Source organism: Octopus sinensis, linkage group LG8, assembly GCF_006345805.1.
Source record: "Octopus sinensis linkage group LG8, ASM634580v1, whole genome shotgun sequence".
Classification (NCBI taxonomy): Eukaryota; Metazoa; Mollusca; class Cephalopoda; order Octopoda; family Octopodidae; genus Octopus; species Octopus sinensis.
In genome coordinates this window covers 79728503-79754899 of record NC_043004.1, presented here as the reverse complement: position 1 = coordinate 79754899, position 26397 = coordinate 79728503, and the positions used below count along the sequence as shown (strand labels likewise).

The following is a 26397-nucleotide window of genomic DNA, read 5'->3' as shown; positions in this document are numbered from 1 at the left end:
ATACTGTCCAAATCTCCGACCAATCACATACAGCTAGCTGGCATTCAATTGGCGTATCAAGTTTCGGGCATTTTGATTGAGTTTTAGATAGAAAATTCACAAAAAAGTCACGTCTATTGATTTTTGAATGGGCTTGCTCTTGTTCCGGTCAAAATAGACAGAGAAATGTAAAGATGTGCACGACCACCCTTGGACGGTTTTCAATGACCATAGAAAGTGCGAGCCCTCTAACTGAAAAATTGTGGATTTGTATGAAGGATACACACACACACACAGACGTTTTGCCATATATATATATATCAGGGGTGTGCACTCTCAACTATGCAAGCTATGCGCTGCATGCCTTCTTTGTTTCAAAGAAAATACGTCCAGTTGTTTTAGAAATATTTTGTCTCCCCTTCCCCTCTCTCAGTGACTCGTACTTCTGCTTTGATAAATGCTTTGAGAAGATCGCATGACACCCACTCCCTCTCTGTCTGTATTAGTTTTTCCTTCCTTCCTCTCTCTCTCTTAGTGACTCGATAAATTTATTGTAGCTTGTCATGCGTTGAGGTGACCGCATGACACTCTCCCTCTCTCTCTCTCTCTTTGTTAGTTTGTCCCTCCTTCCTCTCTCTCTTAGTGACTTGTTTAAAAGATATGCTAGGAGGAATGGTCACCCCCTTCTCTCTCAGTGATTCGACAAATTCAGTGTGGCGTGTCATGCTCTGAGAAGACCGCATGTCACGCCTGTCTGTCTATTTTGACCGGAACAAGAGCAAGCCCATAATTCTTGAGTTAGCCAGCTGAATTGTTGGAAAAGTTTGGCATATAAGTTTGGATTCTTTTATCCAAAACATCCGTTTGCACTATTATATTTTTGGAGTGTTTTGTAAACAAAAATATGATCTATATTATATTTCTTATTTCAGAAATAGCTAATTAATCTTAAATTAATTTAACAAAGGGTATTTTTCCGTTTTGTTGAAATTGACTTACAATTTACGCCGGCGCTTCCACGTAGGTCCTTATATAAGAGCAGCCTTTTTCAAAATGAGTGAAATGTGTGTTATAAACGATAGTTTGAGAAATAGTTTTTCGAAAAGAGACTTCGATGGGAAATAATTAATTATAAATGGTGGGAGACCAACATCGAATTTACCTAATTTGCGAAGCTACAAGAAATTCACGAGACAATTTCAGGTTAATTCGTATGAAAAGAAGAAATGGTTAACTAGAAGTGTTGCTCTTAATAAATTATTCTGTTGGCCGTGTTTACTTTTTGGCTTAGAAAAAAGTGTTTGGAATGATAAAGGCTATGATGATTTAAATAATTCACATATGGCTATGCTAAAGCACGAGCGTTCTCAAAGGCATATAAAATGTTTGATAGACCTTAAAATATTCGGGAATGTTCGCATAGACTTACAATTAGATGCACGTAAAAATCAAAACATCATAATGAGAAAGTTAGACGAAACAGATCCATTCTGCAACGATTGATCGATGTTGTTATTTTTTTAGGCCTCCAGGAATTATCGTTTCGGGGGTCATTTTGAATCTGAAAGCTCTAATAATCGTGCAAATTATAAAGAACTCGTTTATTTGATCAGTAAATATGACAAAAAATGGAAAGTCATCTAGATACAGCTTCTATCTTCACTGGTCTGTCGAACAGAATTCAAAATGACTTGATCGAAGCAATTAATAAAGTTATGTTGAATGAGATGCAGAAGGAAATTGACCAAGCTAAGTTTGTTTCTATTCTTGTTGATGAGACATCTGATGTCTCAGCATCTTCACAACTGTCAACAGTTTTACGTTATGTTACAGAAGACTATGTGACAAAAGAATGATTTATCGGTTTTAGTGATATTAGTGCAGATCGATCTGCAAATGCTTTATCTGAACATGTTTTTAAATGCATTGAGACGTGGGAATGTGGAAACAAATTGATTGCGCAGACATATGATGGTGCCGCTACAATGGCAGGACAACTAAATGGGTTACAGGCAAAAGTAAGAAAGAAATATGAATGTGCGATCTTTATTCATTGTTGTGACCATATCCTAAATTTAGTTCTTTCACAATCATGCTCTGCTATGAAAGAATGCAAGATATTTTTTTCTACAATAAATGGACTCGGTACATTTTTTACGAAATCACCGAAATGCATTAGATAACATTGTTAAAAAAAGATTTCCCAAAGCAACAGCAACTAGATGGAATTACTCCTCACGTCTTATTATTACCACAAAGGAAAATTATAATTTCATAATCAGTCTTTTTGAACACATCATTGAAAATCCTGAAGCATGGGATGATACCACCATAAATTCAGCAATTGGATTCTTACACACTTTAAAAGCTCCTGATTTCTTATTTTTGTTAGAAGTATTCAGTGACATTTTTCCTTTTACTGACGTCTTATTTAACATACCCCAGAGTAAAAGTCATGACATAGTGTATTGTAAAGAGCAAATAGATAAAACTAGAACTGTACTCGAAAACAAACTTGATAATTTTTCAATCTTTTATGATAGGTTAGGGGAAAAATATGGAGTCGATGCAGGAATCGGAATTCAGAGATCCAAGAATATATCTATTGATCCCCAACGACATTATTGAATGCTTTATAACAAAATTATCAGTACAATAGTTGACCAAATAAAAGCACAATATTCATCCTTAGAAGAGTTTAATTTCATGGAACAAAGTTGATGAGTATTGCAAACAATTTCCTGTGGACTCTTTAGATTCTTTAAGAACAACTTATGGCAGATTTTTTGATGTAATACGATTACAAAGTGAGCTCAATGCGATGTATTCAATGAAAGATTTTAAAAAACCAAGTGTAAGTCATTTAATGAGTTACATTAACAGCAGTGATCTTGTTGAAGCTATGCCAGAACTCTTCAATCTGTGCAAGTTGATTTTGACAATTCCGTCTACCACTGCTTCTGTAGAGCGATCCTTTTTTGCATTAAGTAGAATTAAAACATACCAAAGAAATGCGACAGGAGAAAGAAGACTGTCTGGGTTAGCACTAATGTCAATTGAAAAAGATTTATTACAAGAATTGATGAAAAGAGAAGATTTCTATGAAAATGTGATAGATATATTTGCCCAGAAAGATTGAAGAATTGAATTAATTTATAAATTAGGTAAATAACATTTTAAAACATTAAAAAAATTAATATATTAAAGAGCATATATTACAGGTTAGTGTTTGTTATAACGAAAGGTTCGACCTTCTTACATCAGTATTGTTTCACAGGAGAAATGTTTCGATTTCTTCGTCAAACCTAACCTACATAGATTTCCCTTTCCGTGCTGCTGGGTGTAGTCTATTTACGGCCGTAAATAAGTGTCTTGTTTCAATCTCAGAGTTGTTGACTTCTGCCACAACAGTTTTGGGAGGCTTTTTACAATGTTGAATTTTCGCTGTCTATGCATGTATTTTCAATGTGTGTGCGTGAGATGTAGTCTTTTAATGTATGGAGTTCAGTAAGTCTCAGAACAGTCAATAATTTTCCCGGAATTGACAAGTAGCATGATAAAGCACCTGACTTGTCTTCGAGAGCGTAACGATCTAAAACCATGGACATGTAATGTAACTAAATGTGTTCTTTTAATTAAATCATTTCATTCAGCTCAACCAATAGGTATAGGGGCTAATGCAGAATCGCACCTCTTTGAAAAACGAATTTATGTGAAAATTTTTTTTCGGATTCCTACCTTTAACAGAGATTCTGAATATGCAAAAATATTGACAGAATCCAATTTCATCTTTATTACATTTCACTTATAGATTTTAGACTTTTCTAAGGGAGAATGAGGATGGGTAAGTACTGACGTTTCGAAGAGCAAAGAATAATACAAACAATACACTTATTTCAGGCTCATCTCTACACAGCCATTTTTTATTCCCTGTTTATTCTAGGTCATACGGGGGTGATTGCATTTTCAGAATCTCTTATATGTAAATCGTAGGAATACGAAATTGTTTTACTGAAAAATTGCCAGTGGGAGTGGGGGGTGGGGCAATGAAATTCACTGCATGCCCAATGCCGGAAGTCACCGCACGCCACTGTAGAGCAGTATATATTAAAAATGGGGAAGGCCAGTTTATGAGATTACTTTAAGTTTCCCATCCATAAAGGGTTTAGGTTTATGGCGTATTGTCACATCCCAAAACCTGTTGGCTCAAGGCCTCCTAAGAATATGAAGGAGGACTAATAAAATATTGACCTTGGCTACTCCACTAAGAATATACTCCAAGGGTAATCCCATAAACCGGTCTTTCCCATTTTTAATATATATTATATATATATATATATATATATATATTGTTAAATCAAACATTAAAAATAACAAATATCAAAGCAACAAAAAGATGCACCTATGGAATGTATTAACTTGGGGCAGAGTAAAGGTAGGAAAAAGGATGGGGTTTTTCATATTTTGAGCATAGCCCTTCATGAGAAAGAGGAGAAAGGAAAGGTTCAGAGAAGGAGAAGCATTCATAAAAAGCATGTGTGTGGTTATTGGCTGGTCTATATAAATATATAGCCTTGCTAACCACCCACCTACCTCTACTCAGCTTGTGTTTTGTAGGGCCATCTGGGCACCTTATCATCATTATCTGTGTCTTGCAATTCCTACTGATCATTTTCTCTCCTTTTCCCCCTACAAGTCCTGAGTAGCCATTCAGATCCCTTTGCAAGAACCTGCTCTGCCCTTCACTCCCTCATAGTAAACCCCATGTCACCTAACATGAAGCTGACTCATCCACCACTTGCAGGGTTCGTAGTCCTGCAAACTGCATGGTGACCTCAATGGTGCAGACAGCACAAAAGGAAAAGCATCCAGCCCATCCTATAAAATGGTTGATGCTATGATGGGCATCCAGCCATTGAAACTTTGCCAGAAACTAACATTGGAGCTTGATGCAGTCCTTGGACACATCAGATCCTGTCAAACCTATTTCTTTACTACTCACAAGGGGCTAAACACAGAGGGGACAAACAAGGCCATACATTTCGTCCAGCATGCTAACATTTCTGCCATCTCGCCGCCTGTCAAACCATCCAACTCATACCTGCATGGAATATACACTTCAAATGATTTAAATGATGATCATACGTGTGTGTGTGTGTGTGTGTAGATATATATATCATCATCATCATAGTTTAATGTCCGCTTTCCATGCTAGCATGGGTTGGACGATTTTGACTGAGGGCTGGTGAACCAGATGGCTGCACCAGGCTCCAATCTTGATTTGGCAGAGTTTCTACAGCTGGTTGCTCTTCCTAATGCCAACCACTCCAAGAGTGTAGTGGGGGCCAGTCAGGCGGTACTGGCAATGACCTCGCTTGAATCTTTTTACACATGCCACCAGCACAAGTGGCAGTAAGGCGACGGTAATGATCATGCTCGAATGGTGCCCTTTTACGTGCCGGCACGGAAGCCAGTTGGCTGCTCTGGCAATGATCATGCTCGGATGGTGCTCTTGGTACCATATATATATATATATATATATATTATATCAAACTGTTTGATTTAGCCCCGTGCAGTTTAGTTCCATAGGCTTCTTACAGAAACCTACCTTGTTGGACTCAGTGATGTCACACTGGGTTGAATCAAACTCTTTTATATAATAATCTATGTAACTCCTACATATATATATATATATATATATAATAAATCATAAAACCATGAGACAATATTTTGATTACATTTAATATGCATGTTTCAAGTAGTTATGTAAAAATAACCCTTACATAATACTACCTATTTCAGTCACATGTGTGTTTATGTTGCAATGCATTTCAACTATCCAATCTTCTTTTGTTTCAGGTTGGACAAATGTTTGGTCCAATCTATGATCCACCCAGCCAAACCATTGAGACATCACCCACATTGTTTGGTGTAAGTATGGATTTTTAAATATATTTCTTGTTTTCTTTCCTTTAATATTGTCTGACAAATTCCTCAGTTTTTAGAAACATGCTTCATCAATTCAAATACATTGATTGCAGATTAAAAGTCAATGTTTCATTTTGCCTCCCAAAGTTTAATGAAAATCACAAGCTTTTTGGAATTGTTAGCACAGTGGACAAAATGCTGTTAGGTTTGTTTATGTAACAGGGAGCTAGAGACCTTAGCTCAAGATTTGTTACTAAACACTACTTGGATCATTTTATGGACCCCAATTTGATACTAATACTCTTAGTTGTATTTTTCAAACTTGGTTGCAAATTGATTGGCAGTAAGATGCCAGCTGAGTTAACAATTCCCCAAGTATTTACTTTGGGGTCCAAGCATTTTCATTCTCTTGCAGCAGACCTCTTTTGAGAAAAATCTCTTCTACCTATACACTTTGGTGTACACAAACAATAGCACTGCACATAGGAAAAAGCAGCGTGAGTTGGTTCAACAGAATTGTGAGATGCTTTTGCTGTAAGTTTGGTCAAAATAGTTGGAAATGAGTAAACTCCACTGAAGATACCCAAGGGCCAGGAAGTGATATCAAAATGAGCTGTTTGTTTTGCCTACCATTAAAATTCCGTCTAAACGCTATTATTTCTCTTCTTTCAAAATAGAAAATATTCTTTGAAGTCATTCAGTCCCATTTTCTCTTTATTACAGGATTCAAGCTTTGAGAGAGCAAAGGTTTCATCAGATGATGCCAGCATACTACCTCTTCACTTACCAAACCAAGAATTATTGCAGGAATACAAATTTCCCAAGTTTGTCTCTCTCTATTTCCAAAACAACGCCACAAGTGTCTACATTAGACGGGCTCTCAACGAACCATTGTTACACCTTCAAAACCCAGGAGATCAAATGGTAAATTCAGAATCAGTTATATGTCACCTTCATCTATTTCCATCCCTGGCTTTATTTCTTTTAAACTCTTTTATCATCATCATCATGTGTTAGGAAAGACATCCAACTGTAAAAACCCTACCAAATCGGACAACATGAGCCTGGTGCAGCCCCTCAGCTTACCAGCCTTGGTCAAACAGTCCAACCCATGCCAGCATGGATAAGAGACATTTAATAATGGTGATGATGACGACCATTATCATCCTTTAATGTCTTTTTCTATACTGGCATGCATTGAGTGGTTTTTTATGTTCTGAGTTCAAATCCTACCAAGGTCGACGTTAACTTTCATCTTTGCAGGGTGAATAAAATAAGTATCAGTTGGACACTGGGGTCAATGTAATCAACTGAGACTCTCCCCTGAAATTGCTGGCCTTGTGCCGAAATTTGAAGCTCTTATTATTAAGGTGGTGAACTTGCAGAATCATTAGCATTCTGGACAAAATGCTTACTGGTATTTCATTCATCCTTAGGTTTTGATTTCAAATTCTGCCAAGGTTGACTTTGCCTTTCATCCTTTCGAGGCCTATGAAATAAGTACCAGTTATGCACTGAGGTCAATGAAATCAACTAGTCCCCTCTCCAAACATTTCAGGCTTTGTGCCTTTAATAGAAAGGATTATTATTATTATTATTGAGTGAGAGAGCAGTGCATGCCATCAAAGTGACACTTGGGTAAAATATACGAAGCCCAGTATACCCATCATGAGTACCCGTCTGATAAGGGTACACCAGACACATGCATCACAACCATATGTGCGGGACATGATGATCTCATATCAAGATAAACAGCACATGACCTTGCAGGTGGGTCCCAGTTAGAATTTTCTTCAGTTGGAGTAACCTATCCCACTCAAATAGGTCTCTGAATAAGGGTTGTGTACGGATGATAAACAAAACTTCCACGTTTCCAGATGTGAATTATTCAAACCCCAAACAATTCCTCTCAACACATGGCTATGATGCTCCCCCACAACTTCTGCTCGTGATCAGAGATGCACATATCGTCAGCCACTAAGGGACATGCTCAACTGGTTAAGGTCAAACAACTGACAAGCAAATCTGTGGTATTGAGCAGAATATTTGCTGTAGCCCATCTTTTATACCAAGACAAAACAATGTACATGATAACACTTCCAATCAGTTAAGATCAGAAGCCACAAGAGCCACTGTCTGGTACTGCATCAGAACATTTATTATTATTATTATTATTATTAAGGTGGTGAGCTGGCAGAATCATTAGCAGGCCAGGTGAAATTCTTGGCACCATTTCATGTCTTTATGTTCTGAGTTCAAATTCAACCAAGGTCAGCTTTGCCTTTCATTTTTAAAGGATCGATAAAATAAGTATCAGTTGAATGGTGGGGGTCAATGTAATCGATATAACCCCTCCTCCAAAATTGCTGCCCCTGTAGAAAAATTTGAAGCCTTTATTATTATTCTCATTATTATTATTATTATTATTATTATTATTATTATCATAGACGTCACACAGTATACAATATCATGAGATCGTTGATTGAAGATATTGTGTCTACCGGTGGTTTGTACTCATTATATTTGTTGTTGTTGTTGTTGTTGTTATTATTATTATTATTATATTATTATTATTGTTGTTATTATTATCATTATTGCATTTTCTTTTTACTAGGCTGCTCTTGCTGTTTGGATTACAATTCTGCGATTTATGGGAGACCTTCCTGAACCTAAATACCATACATCCATGGCAGATGCACGGGTCAGTTCATCAATTTATTCCACTCTGATATAAAATTCAATTCCTTTTTCAACAGTTGTCTTTTGTTATGTACCTTTTTTGTTTTTAATGGTCTTATCTTGGGTTCAGCTTCTTGCCCTTCGGCAAAAGTGCATTCAGCCTCCTGTCCATGTACCATTTATTTATATCTAGGTGTGGGAAAGGCTGTGTGGTAAGAAGCTTGCTTCCCAACCACATGGTTCCAGGTTCACTCCTACTGCATGGCAACTTGGACAAATGTCTTTTACTCTAGCCTCGGGCTAACCAAAGCCTTGTGAGTGGATTTGGTGGACGGAAACTGAAAGAAGCCCATTGTATATATATATATATTTGTGTATGGAGGCAAGCTGGCAGAATCATTAGCATGCTGGGCAAAATGCTTGGCAGTATTTTATCTGCCATTATGTTCTGAGTTCACATCCCGCTGAGGTCGATTTTGCTTTTCATCCTTTTGGGCGTCAATTAAATAAGTACCAGTTATGCACTGGGGTCGATGTAATCAACTAAATTCCTTGTCTGTTCCTGTTTTCCCTCTCTGTGTTTAGACCCCTGTGGGCAATAAAAAATATATATATATTTGTGTGTGTATGCCTTTGTGTCTTGACAACTGATGTTGGTGTGTTTACATCCCCATAACTTAATGGTTTGGCAAAAGAGACCAATAGAATAAGTACTAAGCTTACAAAGAATAAATCCTGGGATCGATTTGTTTGACTAAAAGTGGTGCTCCAGCATGGCTGCACTCAAATGACTGAAACAAGTAAAAGAATAAAAATGAATATATATATATATATATATATATATATCAATTAGATTTCTTATAAAATTATTTTGCACATACAATAACAGCCATACCAACAATTCAACATACCTCCATCATCTGCTGCCTAATCAGATACACTATGGTTTCAACACCTGGGCAGTACCATTCAATCCGGCAATGTCAACGGCACTAAAATATATATATTTATTTATTCATTATTAATAATCAGCAGAAGTTACAGAGTGACTCAAGGACCGAAAGTTTCAACCATTGCCAATCGTATACATATAATATTTATTTATTTGTGCATGCATATATGTTTTATGAGATTTGATGTCTTTTCATGCATGTATAATATGGTTTTAATATCATTCTTATCTTAAAGCAAGATACAACTCCTGTGATGACAAAGATTTATTCAACCCTTGGCCGAAAGTTTAATAAGAAAGACCTTGATGAAGCCAGACAAATGGGAGCAGAATTGGTAAGACAAAATACATATATTTCAAACCATATTTTATTTAGAAGAAAGGTCATGTCATCTTCTATGAAACATGGTTTAAAGTGCTCAAATCATTGAATTGTGGGGCAATTTGAATGGTTTAATAACTAGGGTTTTCATTGGTGGTGCTATAAAAAGTATGTGATTGTTTGTTATCTCTGTTACCTTATTGGTAGGAAGAGTGCAGCCGGAAAACATAATTCTTTCAAGTTTTACCATTTGTTAATTCTTACTATCAATCCATATTTTTTCCTGTAAAAATCTTGATTATTAATAAATACTTGTGCATAAATACATGTACAACATAATTACACACATGCATATATTTATATTTACGTACATAGAGCTATACACACATTTATCTATCTATCTGTCTATCTCTCTAACTATATATATATATATATATATTATATATATATATATATATATGTAGGTCCCGGGTTGATTCGGGGTTAACCACAGTAAATAAGGTACTCAATACATAGCAGAGTAAAATTAATTTATTATATAGAAGGAGCTTCTACAGGACTAGAACTGTTTCATTCAAGAGAAATCTTCAGGAGCTTCCTGAAGATTTCTCTTGAATGAAACAGTTCTAGTCCTGTAGAAGCTCCTTCTATATAATAAATATATATATATATATTAAAGGAAATAGAGAAATATAATTGACATATTATAAATTTATTAAAATTATAATATAATACTATAAAAAGATATAATATAATATAACAAATAATTAAAACAAATATATATATATCCTACAATTTTATGATTTAGCAGTCCTTGCATGAAATTTTTGTCTACTTTTTAGATAAATATTACCCTGATTAGATTAATATACATAAGTCTGAATTTTTTATAAATTCACTTGTGGATAGGAATCAAAACAAATTGTCAGATATATTTTTGTTTTAATTATTTGTTATATTATTTTATATTATATCTTTTTATAGAATAATTATATTATAATGTTTATAAATTTTTAATATGTTGAGTGTATTTCTCTATTTCCTTTAATATTTATATATTGAAAGTATAGCATTCTATGTTTGGATTTTTTTCCTCTACTAAATTATGGCATTTAACTGAAGAACCAGTTAAAATTGGATGCTTTCTATCCTTTTGAAGGAAATTGTTTTTTCCTTGGATTGAATAATAGCATTGCCCCAGTGGCACCTGTGCCGGTGACACGTAAAAGGCATCATTTGATCGTGGTCGATGCCAGTGCCACCAGACTGGCTCCTGTGCCAGTGACACATAAAAACCACCATACGAACATGGTCAATGCCTGAGCCACGTGACTGGCTCCCATGCTAGCAGCACGTAAAAAGCACCATTCATGCATGGTTAATGCCTATGCCACCACTGGCACGTAAAAAACACCCACTACACTCTCGAAGTGGTTGGCATTACAAAGGGCATTCAACTGTAGAAACATTGTCAGATCAGATTGGAGCCTGGTGCAGCCTCTTGGCTTGCCAGTCCTCAATCAAACCGTCCAACTCATGCTAGCAAGAAAAGTGGATGTTAAACGATGACAATATGATGATATATATATAAATATATAAAATCTACGAGTCAGAAAAACACTGCCATTGATATACTAGTTAGTATATTATTATGTTTAGAGTGTTCAAATGTTTATGCTGTACTTCAGCTCATTTGTTCTATCAAATCGACTTACCTGTAAAGGTGCACAGGGTGCTATGTGTCAGGTATGAGATGAAGTGTTTTACTCAAGAACACAACACACCTGGTCTGGGAATTGAAACCATAATCTTTATACACATAGACATGCACACAGATATATATATATATATATATATATATATATTTTTAACATTATGCTGTCCTTTTTCAGGAAAACGAACCCATTATCTCAATGAAACAAGGTAAAAAAAGTATGCGTCGGAAACTGGTTTCTCTCACCCTGAAACGAAAATCGAAACTCACTGAAGAAGTTACTCGAAAAATGGAAATCAATGAAAAGTCTGCTGGTTTTGAAAGTGGAGGAGCAGGGAATGCTCTGTTAGATGATCGGCCAACATCCAATCTAGAGAAATTACATTTTATCATTGGTAACGGCATCTTACGACCTGAATTGCGGTCAGTACACTCATTCTTTTATTTATAGTCTTGTTGTTATTGTGACATCCTTTTTTCTTTTATGTTCTTGTAGTGGAAGCATGATTGCTCTTGAACTTTAGCTGCCCACATTGAGGCATTTTACTTTTAACTACCCATTTTGGTTCACCATTTGATGGTTGAATCCATTTAGTTTTGCTTGGACCATTCACCCCTTTAATGTAATGGACTAGTCTAGCATCTGTTCATCAGTTATAAAATTGGAAGTTTTGGCCCACTAAGTCCCTAGGGAGGAGAGTTTTATTTCAAGCAGCCAGGGACCTCGATGTGAGAACAGTTTGATTTCACTTTACATTTTTCAGCTTGAACAGAATTCAAACCAGAATCATTGACATTATGCTTCATGTATTACCAATATTGGAATAGAATTGTAGCCAGAATTGTATTTCAGACTTTTCTAACCTTTCTATCTTTAGTTTTATCAGCATTTAAAACTATACAAAGTACTGACAATTGTTTATGTCCTAACAGTTTGCTGTATCAAATTTTAGCAATAGTAACAAATATTTCTTTGCAGTCAATTGCAACTGGTGTTTGAATTTGCTTATTATTACCCAGTCTGAAATCATTTAACAGAGGACATAATATATCAGACCCTAAAACTGTAATTCCGACAACCATGCTCATACATTATAGCTAAATTCTGGTTTTAAATCTTCCAAGCTCAACATTTTGGAGTTGCATTTGTTGTCCAACAAGTCACTTGATTTGAGATTGTTTAAACTAAAGTAAAGTTGAGGCTGAAATAGTTACATCAGGGAAGAACCATTTAACTATTTCTTACCATATTTTTGTTGAAATAAACTGCCATACACATGTGTGTGTGTGTCCATATATACATACATATATAACCTTGGATCGTAGAGTGACCCACTGTTCTTGAGGAGACCTATTGAGTCAAGTATATCAAAATAAAAATAAAAATTCAAATGGAAATTGTAGTTAAGACACCCGTGCCAGTGACACGTAAAAAGTACCGTCCGAACATGGCAGATGCCAGCGCCGCCTGACTGGTGCCCGTGTTGGTGACATGTAAAAGCACCAACCGATCATGGCCGTTTGCCAGCCTGCTCTGGCCCCTGTGTTGGTGGCACGTAAAAAACACCCACTAGACTCACGGAGTGGTTGGCGTTAGGAAGGGCATCCAGCTGTAGAAACACTGCCAAATCAGACTAGAGCCTGGTGCAGCCTCCATGGCTTCCAGAACCCGGTCGAACCATCCAACCCATGCAATATGGAAAACGGATGTTAAATGATGATGATGATGATATATACAACATATACCTACATATGTACGCACACACACATATACACGCATAATTTTCTTTTGAAAAGCATAGAAAGCATGGAAGTGCTTGAGTCAGACCCGAGATGCTAGTTAAGTATAAGAGATACAGAGAGGAGTATCAGATCAGACAGACTATGATTGATACATTCATATATGGATTTATGATAGAGTTGTCCAATCTAAAACATATTAATACATTCGGAATATAAAGATAAAGAAATATAAAAATATATGAATGCTAAAAATATGCATGGACAAAAACATATATAGATATATAAACATAATAGTCTAGATAAAAATATAAAGATTATGAAATATAAAAAGACTTTTCTTTTAAAAATTCAAAATAAATTATGGAATGGAGAGAGTAATAGATGTTTAAAAAGAGTTTTTGGTACCATATTTAAAGGAAATAAAATATTCCAGCAATCGTTTCCAGAATACATTCAAAGAGTACATGTGAATCTTACAATTCACTTCTAAGGAATGCTCCCATCATAATTACATACACACACATACATAGATATACATACGTACATACATGCATGCATGTACATACATTCATTCGTGTGTTCATTTATTCGTTCCTCTATTTCAGAGATGAGATATACTGCCAAATGTGTAAACAATTATCACAGAACCCTTCAAAAAGCAGTCAGGCGAGAGGATGGATTTTACTGTCGCTATGTGTTGGCTGTTTTGCTCCATCAAATAAGGTAAACATTTTGTGTTACAGCTTTTTCTGAATTTAAAAAATTTTTTTAAATAATATTTTTTAGCAGTTTTGTCATTCAACTCACTGAATGACTTGTTAGTGTTACAACAAAATACAGAGCAATAGAGAATGTGTCGTAGCAAGGACAAACAGAGAGAGTGGAGATACTGACAATTTTATTTGTGGGTATCTGCAATAGAGTTCCTTGAACATAATTACTGGACATGGCTTCTGGAAGTCATACTTAAAACATGTTTGTCCCTCTTTTTATGAAAAACAGTATCTCCCAAATACATGTATTTATACATGTAACAATGATACTGTGGTCTTCTTTTAATCCACATTAATACATGTGTCAAGGATAATGTTGATTTATTATGGTATTGCTGTTACTTTTTGTGATCTAATAAAGAATGATTTCTTTCCATAGTTAACTTTCTTCCAAGATTTTCATCTCCCAACAGCCAATAAATAACAAAAAGCTAATTAAAAATTCAAACCAAGGACAATAAAATTTATTTTCCTTTAGGGTATAGAATTACTTTCGGTTGAATATAATACTATTAATCACTTTTGAATGAAACATTATTCAATAGCTAAAGAGGTAGAGATATTATTTTTTACATAAATAAATGAACTTTTAATTAATAGGCTCAGGAGACGCTGTGTGGTAAGTAACTAGCTTACCAATCACATGGTCCCAGGTTCAGTCCCACTGTGTGGCACTTTGGGCAAGTATCTTTTACAATAGCTTCGGACCGACCAAAGCCTTGTGAGTGGATTTGGTGGACAGAAACTGAAAGAAGCCCATTGTGTGTATATATATATATATATATATATGTATATGCTTCTGTTTGTCCTCCAACACCATCGCTTGACAACCGATGCTGATGTGTTTATGTCCCTGTAACTTAGCAGTTCAGCAAAATAGACCGATAGAATAAGTACTAGGCTTACAAAGAATAAGTCCTTGGGTTGATTTTGTTCGACTAAAGGTGGTGCTCCAGCATGGCTGCAGTCAAATGAGTGAAACAAATAAAATAAAAGAATGGTCATATGCTAAGTGATGGCTGTCATGTGATTGACCAGGCTATCTGATGTTGTTATACCACGCTGATCACAATGTGCTTTACATTGTTTTAGCTTTCAAACAATGCCTGGATAGACAAGCAGGGTTTCCATTTACAGCTGAGTGGACTGGGACAGTGTGAAATAAAGTGTTTTGAGAATTGAACCTATGAACCTATGATCATGAGTGCCATACTCTGACTACCAGGCTACGTGATAGGTATAGCTGGCTGGAATCCTCAAATCCTGTCAACCAGCCTGGTTCCATTCTTAGTCTGCAATAGATTCTTGTAATGTCCTAATAGCATTTTATAAAAAAATTTTACTTTCATTTACTAGATTTACTAATGAAATTAGCTTATTAGCATTTAATTATTTTTCCTTCTTTACATTTTGCATAATTTCAAAATAAATAATATGCTGTTTGATTGTTTTTCTTTTCAGTTCATAAATTATTTGCGGTCCTTTATTGCCGAGGGCCCAGCTGGTTATGCTCCCTATTGTGGGGAACGTCTCTGGAGAACATTCAGCAATGGTACACGCAACCAACCACCTAGTTGGCTGGAGTTACAAGTAAGAAGCTATTGCAGATATTTTCGCAGGTGTAGGCATGGGTGTGTGGTAAGAAACTTGGTCCCGGGTTCACTCCCATTGCATGGCAAATTGGGCAAGTGTCTTCTACTGTAGCCTTGGGATGATCAAAGACTTGTGTGTGGATTTGGTAGATGGAAACTGAAAGAAGCCCATCATATGGGTGTGTATGTGTGTATGCCTTTGTGTCTGTGTTTGCCCCCAAAAATTGCTCAACAACTGGTGTCGGTGTGTTTATATCCCCGTTACTTAGCAATTCGGCAAAAGAGACTGATACAATAAGTACCTGGTTATAAAAAATAAATCCCGGTGTCAATTTGTTCTACAGAAACCCTTCAAGACGATTCCTCAGCATGGCTGCAGTCAAAAATGACTGAAACAAGTAAACAATAAAAAATATTGGTTTTAGGTTGTTTTTTTCTAATCCTTATGTTTTCATAAACGTTTGCTGAGACCAACCTAAAGTCAGATAAACCAGCTGAAGTTGAAGTTTATTCTTTCCATTAATTTCTTTAAAAAAATTAACACCACAAAGTCAGAAAGATGTAACTCAAAATTATATAAGTTGAGGTATTCCTATAATTTAATTAATTTTCTCATTAAGTTGAAGTAATAAATGAAAACCACATTATTTCTATAAAATTTAAATAATTTCTCCTAAAAATCCCAGGAACCCTTGGCCCCTATTACATTTATAGATTGAATAGCAAAAGCCCTAATCTAAATAATTATATATTTTTTCTCATTAAGTTGAATTCAAAATTATTTCTATGGAATATAACTTCTGTTTTTGTTTTCCTTTTCTTTTTTTTTTTTGTATGCCTTAATAGTCTACAAAATCCAAGAAACCTTTGTTGTTACCAATAACATTCATGGATGGAACATCAAAAACCCTGCTTGCAGACTCTGCCACCACTGCTCAAGAACTCTGTCAACAGTTGTCAGAAAAGGTTGACCTTCAAGATCAGTTTGGTTTCTCTCTCTACATTGCTTTGTATGATAAGGTAAGTTGGTTCTTAACGAGATTGCTTTGTGAAAAATATTCAATTTCCAGGTGCAAGTGTGACTGTGTGATAAGAAGTTTACTTCCCAACCACAAGGTTCTGGGTTCAGTTCCACAGTGTGCCATCTTTGGCAATATGTGTTCTTCTATAGCTCCAGGTTGACCAAAGCCTTGTGAGTGGATTTGGTAGATGGAAACTGAAAGAAGCCCATTGTATATATATGTGTGTGTGTGTCTTTGTGTTTGTCCCCCCCCCACTACCTGATGAGCAGTGTTGGTTTCTTCCCATCCTTCTAAACAAACCAACCTTGTAAAAAAATTAAGTATTGGGGTCATTTCATTCAACTAAAACCTCTTCAAGGCCCCAAAAAAATCAAAAAATAAAAAGTTCCTATTCCTATAAAGTATGGTTTTCTTTCCCCATGCCAGTGGCACATAAAAAGCACCATCCGGACATGGCCAATGCCAGCCCTCTCTGGCATGCAAAAAGCACCCACTATACTCTTGGAGTGGATGGCATTAGGAAGGCCATCCAGCTGTAGAAACACTGCCAGATCAGATTGGAGCCTGGTGCAGCCTCCTGGCTTCCCAGACCCCAGTCGAACCATCCAATCCATGCCAGCATGGAAAGCAGATGTTAAACGATGATGATGATGAACAATCAAATCTAATTAACTCCTTTGGCATTTATTAATTGTATTTGATTGCTGAATTGTGTTAATTAGTTCACTTTCCATCTTTGTGGTTTGGAGTTTCATCTCAATGCCAAGCACATCGGACAAGTGTTTTTTGCTACAGTTCCTGGCTGACCAAAACCTTTTCAATGGATTTCGTAGATGGAAAATGATTCAGTCATTTAACCAGAAAGAAAAGAAAAAAGAGTGTGCCACCGGAACTGTGTTATGTGGATCATTTTATTGATGATTCCAAGCAAAACAAAATATTGCAGAGGATAAACGATGATATGAAATGAAAGAAGGTACTACATGGAAAATAATGGAAAAATTATTTGACTGCAGTCAATATATTCTGGATTTCAGTAGCATGAAAGTCTGCATTATATTGGATTACTTTGTGGTCTGTTAGCTGGGTCTGCTAGAGGAGCTTTGTGTGATAGCCACCATGAATCCATATATTACACTACTAATTATATATATATATATAATTTAATGTACATGTTCCATGTTGACATATTTTGGATAGTTTAATTAGATTCAATAGGCCTAAGGACTGCATTATGCCCCAGGATCTGCTTTGGTATGGTTTCTATGGCTGGATGCCTTTCCTAATGCCAATCTCTTTACATGTATTGGGTGCTTTTCTTATGCCACCTGCAATAGTGAGGCCATTGTTTGCAGGGCTACATACCCCATGGAGGCAACTTTATGCTAGGAGATGAGGGATAAAAATATGGAAGAAGGGGCCAGAGCTAAACAGATTTCTTGCTTTCATATGTATGTTGCAGATGTGTAGCTGTATGAATTGTTTTCCTCCATCCTCTTATTTTTTCTTCCCTTCATCCAGGTATCTTCTCTTGGAAGTGGAAGTGATCATGTCATGGATGCTATATCTCAATGTGAACAATATGCAAAAGAACAAGGAGCGCAAGAACGTAACGCACCTTGGAGACTGTTTTTCAGGAAAGAAATCTTTGCCCCTTGGCATGACCCAACAGAAGATGCAGTTGCAACCCATCTGATTTATCAGCAAGTTGTCCGTGGAATCCAGTTTGGGGAGTACCGCTGTGAGAAAGTAAGTGATACTTTATACAATCCTCATCACAGTCCTTTTTTGTTAAATGCTCCAACTTGCTTTTCCGAACATTTTGTCTATCCTGTTCAAAAAAGAAATATTAATATGGCTGTTTAACCCTTTAGTATTTAAACTGGCCATATCTGGCCAAAAATATTCTACCTGTTTTATGTTCAAACTGGCTAGATCTGGTCTCTTACACCAACCCTACAATATCGTTTTAAAAACTAACAGCTACCTCATCAAAATCTCATAGCTACAAGAAAATGCATGATTAGTTCAAAACAATGTAGATGAAGAAGCATTAATTTTGGCAGAATAATGCGAACACTAAAGGGTTAATTGATGTACATCCTTTTGATTTCTCACATATTCTAAGTATATTAAGATTTAATACCAACCTACCTGTGATCACCTTTGTATCTATGATGCTAATTTTCTATTTTCAAGTGATCAAAATTAAAACTTTCATTCAAAAGTTTATGTTAATTTATGTTCCAATTTTTCTTAATTTTAATTAGTGGACATCATGCCTTCTGGAAGCTATGTCACTCAATTTCACAAAGACTTTCTGTTGTGTCCTTAATTTATGTTCTGGACAGTTTAATAGTGACAGTTATTTTGCTAAATACTCATTTTCACCATTAATTAAGGCAGTGTACTTCGACAGAAGTATGGTAACAAAAGAGTTAAAGTGGTCTGAATTAAAACCTTCCATCACAGTCTCATGCTAATTTATGTCCCAAATACCAGATCAATGATGACAATAGCTTTGTTGTTATTTTATTAATTTCTTGAGGGTGGCGAGCTGGTGGAATTGGTAGCATGCCAGGCAAAATGCTTAGCGGTATTTCGTCTGTCTTTAAGTTCTGAGTTCAAATTCCGCTGAGGTCGACTTTGCCTTTCATCCTTTCATCCACCACCACCACCACTACCACTACTACTACTACTACTTTGCTATTTTGAAAAATCTCAGTAAATAATGAATTGCTCACAGACATATTATTCTTTGTTAATTTCTTTAGGATGATGACTTAGCGATGATAGCAGCCCAACAGTATTTTGTTGGTTACGGCACTGATCTCAACAATGAGCGCCTACAAACTCTCTTAAACACTTACATTCCGGAGAATCGGATCACTAGCAAAGGTCTTCCAAACTGGATAAACCTCGTCCTAACTAAGCTAAAATCTTCCTATTTCAACAACCTGAAACCCGTAAAAGTCAAAGAAGACATCGTTCGCTATGCCAAATACAGGTGGCCTCTCCTCTTTTCACGATTCTATGAAGCTTATAAATTTGCAGGACCAAGTCTACCGAAAAATGATGTGATCATCGCTGTCAATTGGACTGGCGTATATATTGTTGATGACCAAGAACAAGTTCTTCTGGAACTTTCTTTTCCAGAAATTACTTCGGTTTCCAGTAGTCGGTAAGTTCACTGGTTCTCTCTTTTATTATTTTTATTTATTATTTGGTATTATTTGTCAAACTGGTACTTCATTGGTTATGACGACAATGGTTCCGGTTGATTTGATCAAAGGAACAGCCTGCTCGTGAAATTAACATACAAGTGGTTGAGCACTCCACAAACATGCGTACTTTTTAAGGTAGTTCTCAGGGAGACTCAACATGACACAGACTGTGACAAAGCAGGACCCCTTTGAATTACTGGTTCAACTCATTTTTACCAGCTGAGTGGACTGGAGTAACATGAAATGAAGTGTCTTGCTCAAGGATACAATGCACCACTGGGAATTGAACTCCTGACCTTATGACCATGAGCTAGTTACCGCAACCACTAAGCTATGCTTCTTTACTATCATTTGTCAAATTCAGGCATGAATATCTGATTGCTGATGTTTTTCATCATCAGAGAACATATTCTCTTTTTAGATGTTGTGCGTTCATGACACATACGATTCACAATTTGTCTGAAGAGAGGAGATGTTCTCTGAGGATGAAAAACAAACAACGGTCAGATATTCACATTCAAATCTGCCTGAAACTTATCGAGAATGAATAGTAATGCATTAGCAAATAATTTGTTCACAGATTTCTGTAAACAAGAGTCAACACTCTTGTTAGTTTCATTGATCTAGAGCAGTGGTTTTCAACCAGGGTTCCGCCAGTACAGTCCAGGGGTTCTGCAAGAAGTTACAAAACTGCTAAAATCAGCAGTAATTTTTAATTCTCCTGTGCAGATATGTGTACATAAGACTATTAAATTATTGCACAGGAGGTCCTCGAGCCAGTGGAATGCTTCCTTGGGGTTCCGCTCCAGCAAAAAGATTGAAAAGCACTGATCTAGAGAATTACTTTTACTGAGGAGAGACACAATAAGGTCAAAACAGTGCTGAGTCTCAGAGTCAGAAAACAAGAGTGATCAACATATTTAAGTTTAAATCTGCCAGAATGTCTTAAGATGATAACAAAACCAGAATAACAAGGAATCTTACCATATTACTATATCATTTCTCTTTTACCTTTTACTTGTTTCGGTCATTAGACTACAGCCATGCTGGAGCACTGCCTTAAATTTTAGTTAAATTAATTAACCTCAGTACTTTAAGCCTGGTACTTGTTCTTATTTCTTTACTGCCCACAAGAGGTTAGACACAGAGGGGACAAACAAGGACAGACAAACGGATTAAGTCGATTATATCAACCCCAGTGTGTAACTGGTACTTATTTAATCGACCCCAAAAGGATGAAAGGCAAAGTCAACCTCAGCGGAATTTGAACTCAGAACGTAGCGGCAGGCAAAATACCGCTAAGCATTTCACCCAGCATGCTAACGATTCTGCCAGCTCACCTGGTACTTGTTCTGTTGGTCTCTTCTGCTGAAACACCAAGTCACAGGGATGTAAACACACCAACACCAGTTATTAAATGGTGGTGGGGGTTAAACACACACACACACACACACACATTGGGCTTCTTTCAGTTTCTGTCAACCAAATCCACTCACAAGGCTTTGATTGGCCAGAGGCTATGATAGAAGACACTAACCCAAGGTGCCCCACAATGGGACTGAACTTGGAACCATGAGGTTGAGAAGCAAGCTTCTTACCACACAGCCATACCAGTGCCATTTGTAGATTTTATGATTGTAATTATTGTTTTCTACTTGTTTTAATAATATTTTGTTAATGTTGTTATTTCATATTTTATTTCTAGTACTCGGAAACTTCATGGACAGAGTTTTACTTTGGCAACCATTAAAGGAGAAGAGTATACATTTACATCTCCAAACTCAGAGGATATCAAAGACTTAATTGTTACATTCCTGGAAGGCTTGAGAAAACGGTCACGTTTTGTCATTGCCATTCATGACTACAGCCCTCCTCCTGGTGAGTAACAGGTTACCAATGTCAAATAATTCTTTTATTCCTGCTTGTTACATTCACAGTATCGGTGTATTGATCAGACTATCAGATGTTGTTATACAACGCTGGTCACTGTGTGCTTCCAATTTTTTCTTCATTGCAACAGGCTTTTCCATCCAGGTCCAAATTGTTTTACCAATTCATCTTGGAAGCCTTCTAAGTGGCCTTTTTTGATTTCTTAGGTACTACTTGGCTGCTGCACAGGCCCACCTGTTATCTGTGAACCCCATGGAACTTGTGCAGTTATAATGTTATAAGGCGGATAACCTCTTGTTATAAGGTACATAGCCTGTCATTATAAGGAGGATGACCTATTGTTATTAGGCATGTGGCCTATTGTTATAATGCACATGACCTATTATAAGGCAGATGATCTATTGTTATAAGGTGTGTGGCCTATTGTTAGAAGGTGCATGGCCTATTGTTATAAGGCGGATGCCCTATTGTTATAAGGATCATGACCTATTGTTATAAAAGGCATGGCCTACTGTTATAAAGTGCATGACCTAGTAGTTAGTGTTGCACTCCCAATCGCTAGATTGTAGGTTCATTTCCTGGACCAAGCAGTGCATTGAGTTCTTGAGCAAAATACGTTATTTCGCATTGCTCCAGTTCACTCAGCTGTAAAGGATTCACCCTGCAATGGAATAACCTTCCATTTTGGAGGAATGTTGGCCTGCTTGCCTTGCCAGTGGAGTAGTACCATTTGAAAGCTAAATCAATGTGAAGTGCATTGTGACTAGCAATGTACAACTTCTGACAGTTTAGTCAATCACATGATATCCAGTCGCATCTAGAAATGATCTGCTACTGGTATTTACACAAACCAGCCGTAATTGTTTGATGGTTGAGTTGTTATGGTGACAAAACTGGCAGCACTACTTCAGAGTCTTGTCTTGATATGTGGAGGGTAGATTCGAACCCTTACAAGAGGAAAAGAAGACGGTACTTATTAAAAAACAAATAACAAATATTATCGCATGGACGATACATCATGTTGTGAGAAAAAGATACCTTGGAGATTACCATGCACTGTGCTAGATTAGAATTGTTGGACCATTAAGGTAAAAAGCATGGCATTGTGTACTACGTTAATTCTCAACAACAGGCCACTAGCTAAGTCAGAGCTGTTTGGTGATTTTGATCAACAAGGCTATGGGCCCTCTGCTGGTTCACCTGCCAATTTTGTCTGATAACAAGCATTTAGTGTCAGCCCAATCATGGAGACAGAGCTTTGGTACTCTCTTACTCTTTTACTTGTTTCAGTCATTTGACTGTGGCCATGCTGGAGCACTGCCTTTAGTCGAGCAAATCGAACCCAGGGCTTATTTTTTATAAGCCTAGAACTTATTCTATTGGTCTCTTTTGCGAAACCACTTAGTTACAGGGACGTACACACACCAGCATTGGTTGCCAGGCAATATTGGTGGGGGACAAACACAGCCACACAAACATATACACACACATAAATATATATATATATCATTATCATCATCGTTTAACGTCCGTTTTCCATGCTAGCATGGGTTGGACGGTTCAACCGGGTCTGGGAAGCCAGGAGGCTGCACCAGGCTCCAGTTTGATTTGGCAGTGTTTCTACAGCTGGATGCCCTTCCTAACGCCAACCACTCCGTGAGTGTAGTGGGTGCTTTTTACGTGCCACCAGCACATATATACATCTATATATATAAAACTCAACTTGTGTGTCTGTGTGTGTATCTCTGTGTGTATCTGTGTGTTTAACTTTCTGGCACATCTCCTCCTAGCCAACAAATCGTAGAACCACCAAAAATGGGTCACTTAAAGTTTAGGCGAATGAAAATTGAACTGCGCTATTTCTGTCTCGAAATTCATCTCGCAAGTGCAAAAATCGATAATGTGTTTGTTTAGGCCTTATTCCATGCATTGAATAGTGAACTTTACTCAGTCAGCTGTTTGATGTGAACTGTGTTCACCATGCGTAAATTGCATGAAAAATAAAAAATCAAGATATAAAAACGAATCGCCGTAAACATTGTAGAAATTCAGCAAAGAAATGAAATTTCGGGATGTAGACTGGAGGGTTTTTCCGTATTAATTGTTTGGACTTTTTGAACACATACCAATTGTTTTCGTAACATTTTTAACGCTTTGAATTAAATGTGACCATTTTGCGTTGAGTCTGCAGTTTGAATCACTTTAACCAAATTTTAGCAGGCGGGATTTTTGATCATCACGATGCATTACCAGCAACTCCCTGAAACCCCCGTTGAGAAATCTATTATATATATAATAATACTTTGAATGTGACTCCTGAGAAAGAGTAAAAGTAATTATCCGATGAACGACAGGTATTACTGCTAGTATATATATATATATATATACACACACACACACACACACATATATACGACAGGCTTCTCTCAGTTTCTGTTTACCAAATCCACTCACAAGGCTTTGGTCGGCCCGAGGCTATAGTAGAAGACACTTGCCCAAGGTGCCACGCAGTGGGACTGAACCCACAACCATGTGGTTCATAAGCAAGTTACTTACTACACAGCCGTTCCTATGCCTATAAAGGCAAAATCGACCTCAGCAGAATTTGAACTCAGAACGTAAAGACAGACATTTCGCCCGATGGGTTAACATTCTGCCATAAAACTTTTTATGGTAAGTATAAAAAAGTATGTAAAACATTTCCAAACTTCGGCTGCATCATCCACTGTGTGGTATCTACCATGCCACAAAATGCAATAAACTCAACCACAGGTCAACAAAGTGAGTGAGGCCCCATTGAAAGCATTTGAGTCTAGCATTGCCAATACTCTTGGCAACTCATGCACCTAGTTGTCTCTCTTAGACCCACCATTTCTAAATTGATGTTTTATGGATAATTTCTTTCAGGTGATAGTAGTTCCTTCCTGTCATTCCAAAAAGGAGATCTTATAAATTTGGACCAACAAACTGGTGAACAAGTGCTCAATTCTGGCTGGTCATATGGTCAGTGTCAGAGAACAAAACGTTCTGGAGATTTCCCAGCAGAATGTGTCTATGTTCTTCCTACAATTACCAAACCATCAGATGAAATTGTTGTAAGTCAATCGCTCTATATTTAAAATTTATTTCTTTAATTTTATATTACTGCTCTCGTAGAAGTGTAGAACTGATTGTTCTTTCATAAAATCTGGAACATTTTACAGTGTATACATCTTTTCTTTATTCTCAGAAATATTTTGTCAAGAAACATTCACAAACTAATGGCATTTCAAATGATTGATAATAAACGATTACAGATGCACACACATACATACATATATACATATGCATACACACACATATATACATACATACACATGCAAAAACACACACACATACATACGTACATTCATGCATGTATAGGAACACACACACACACACTGACCCACACACATGTGCAGAAACAAACAAAAGGGAACGCAGTGTAAATAACGGACAGAGTCAAAACTATTGAAAAGGTTGCAAGACGCAACGAAAATTTTAGGAAAATAAAAATAAGAAAAAAGTGGAAATTTTACCGGTGAGTCTGTTATATTATAAGGCACAAAAAGAAAATGACTCTCCCCAGACACAACAGAATTTTAATCTTTTGATATTATATTCAAAAAGCCTATAATACATATTGTAAAACTATGGACTTTAGAACATCTATCAGGTATATATATATATATATATTCTCAATATAAATAGTGTACATTTAAACACAAGAGAAACTACTTTTAACAGATGGTTTTACACGCTAGAAGAAGCAGTCAAAACGACCAAAACCACATTTAACCCTTTAGCATTTAAACTGGCCATATCCGGCCAAAAGTATTCTGCCTGTTTTATGTTCAAATTGGCCAGATCTGGTCTCTCACACCAACCCTACAATATCATTTTAAAAATTAACAGCTACCTCATCAAATTCTCATAGTTACAAGATAATGCTTGATTAGTTCAAAACAAAGTGGATGAAAAAGCATTAATTTTGGCAGAATAATGCAAACACTAAAGGGTTAAGAGCAATTTCGAAGGGAATGAAAAATAAAAACTTTTACCTATTTTCGAATTTTATTTAGCAAATAAAATAATTTGGTAGGTGAAATTCTCATAAGTAACTGTGTTAAGGAATTGAGGAGATAAGATCTGGGCTAAGAGTTAAGAAATTAAGGAGATAAGATCTGAGCTACATGTTTCATAGCGAGTGGAACCTTCAAAGTGGTAAGTATCCAAGTGAGGTGTGATCCACAGGCTACTCTCCAGGCCTCCTTGCAACAATGTAAACTTTCATTTAATCAAGATATCCTTGGCCTGAAGTGTATCCCACGGTATACACCTCGCTTGGATATTTACCACTTCTGAGGTTCCACTCGCTATGAAACATAAGTAACCTGGATTTTATCTACTCCATTCCTTTACTCTTGTATTCTTATTTGTACACCCGGCAACCCTGGCCACTTATCGTGAAACATAAAAAGGACCTTTTTCAATTTATCGTACTTCAATAGGAGACAAATCCACAATCTTCCATCTCTATAAACCACTATTGTCCCTAAAA

General features: G+C 36.5%; 1 protein-coding gene across 1 annotated transcript in view; it reads left to right on the top strand.

Moving 5' to 3' along the window:
- Positions 1-26397, top strand: part of LOC115214969 (myosin-VIIa) — a 57082-nt gene that overhangs the window by 9330 nt on the left and 21355 nt on the right. Inside the window, exons 2-14 of the mRNA XM_029784066.2 lie at positions 1271-1276; positions 5839-5910; positions 6631-6831; positions 8522-8608; positions 9775-9873; positions 11753-11997; positions 13923-14040; positions 15552-15680; positions 16529-16702; positions 18226-18453; positions 19479-19885; positions 21634-21806; positions 24726-24913. Coding sequence (XP_029639926.2) covers positions 5848-5910; positions 6631-6831; positions 8522-8608; positions 9775-9873; positions 11753-11997; positions 13923-14040; positions 15552-15680; positions 16529-16702; positions 18226-18453; positions 19479-19885; positions 21634-21806; positions 24726-24913 — 2112 coding nt within the window. The 5' untranslated portion in view covers positions 1271-1276; positions 5839-5847. The remainder of the gene's footprint in view (positions 1-1270; positions 1277-5838; positions 5911-6630; positions 6832-8521; positions 8609-9774; positions 9874-11752; positions 11998-13922; positions 14041-15551; positions 15681-16528; positions 16703-18225; positions 18454-19478; positions 19886-21633; positions 21807-24725; positions 24914-26397) is intronic.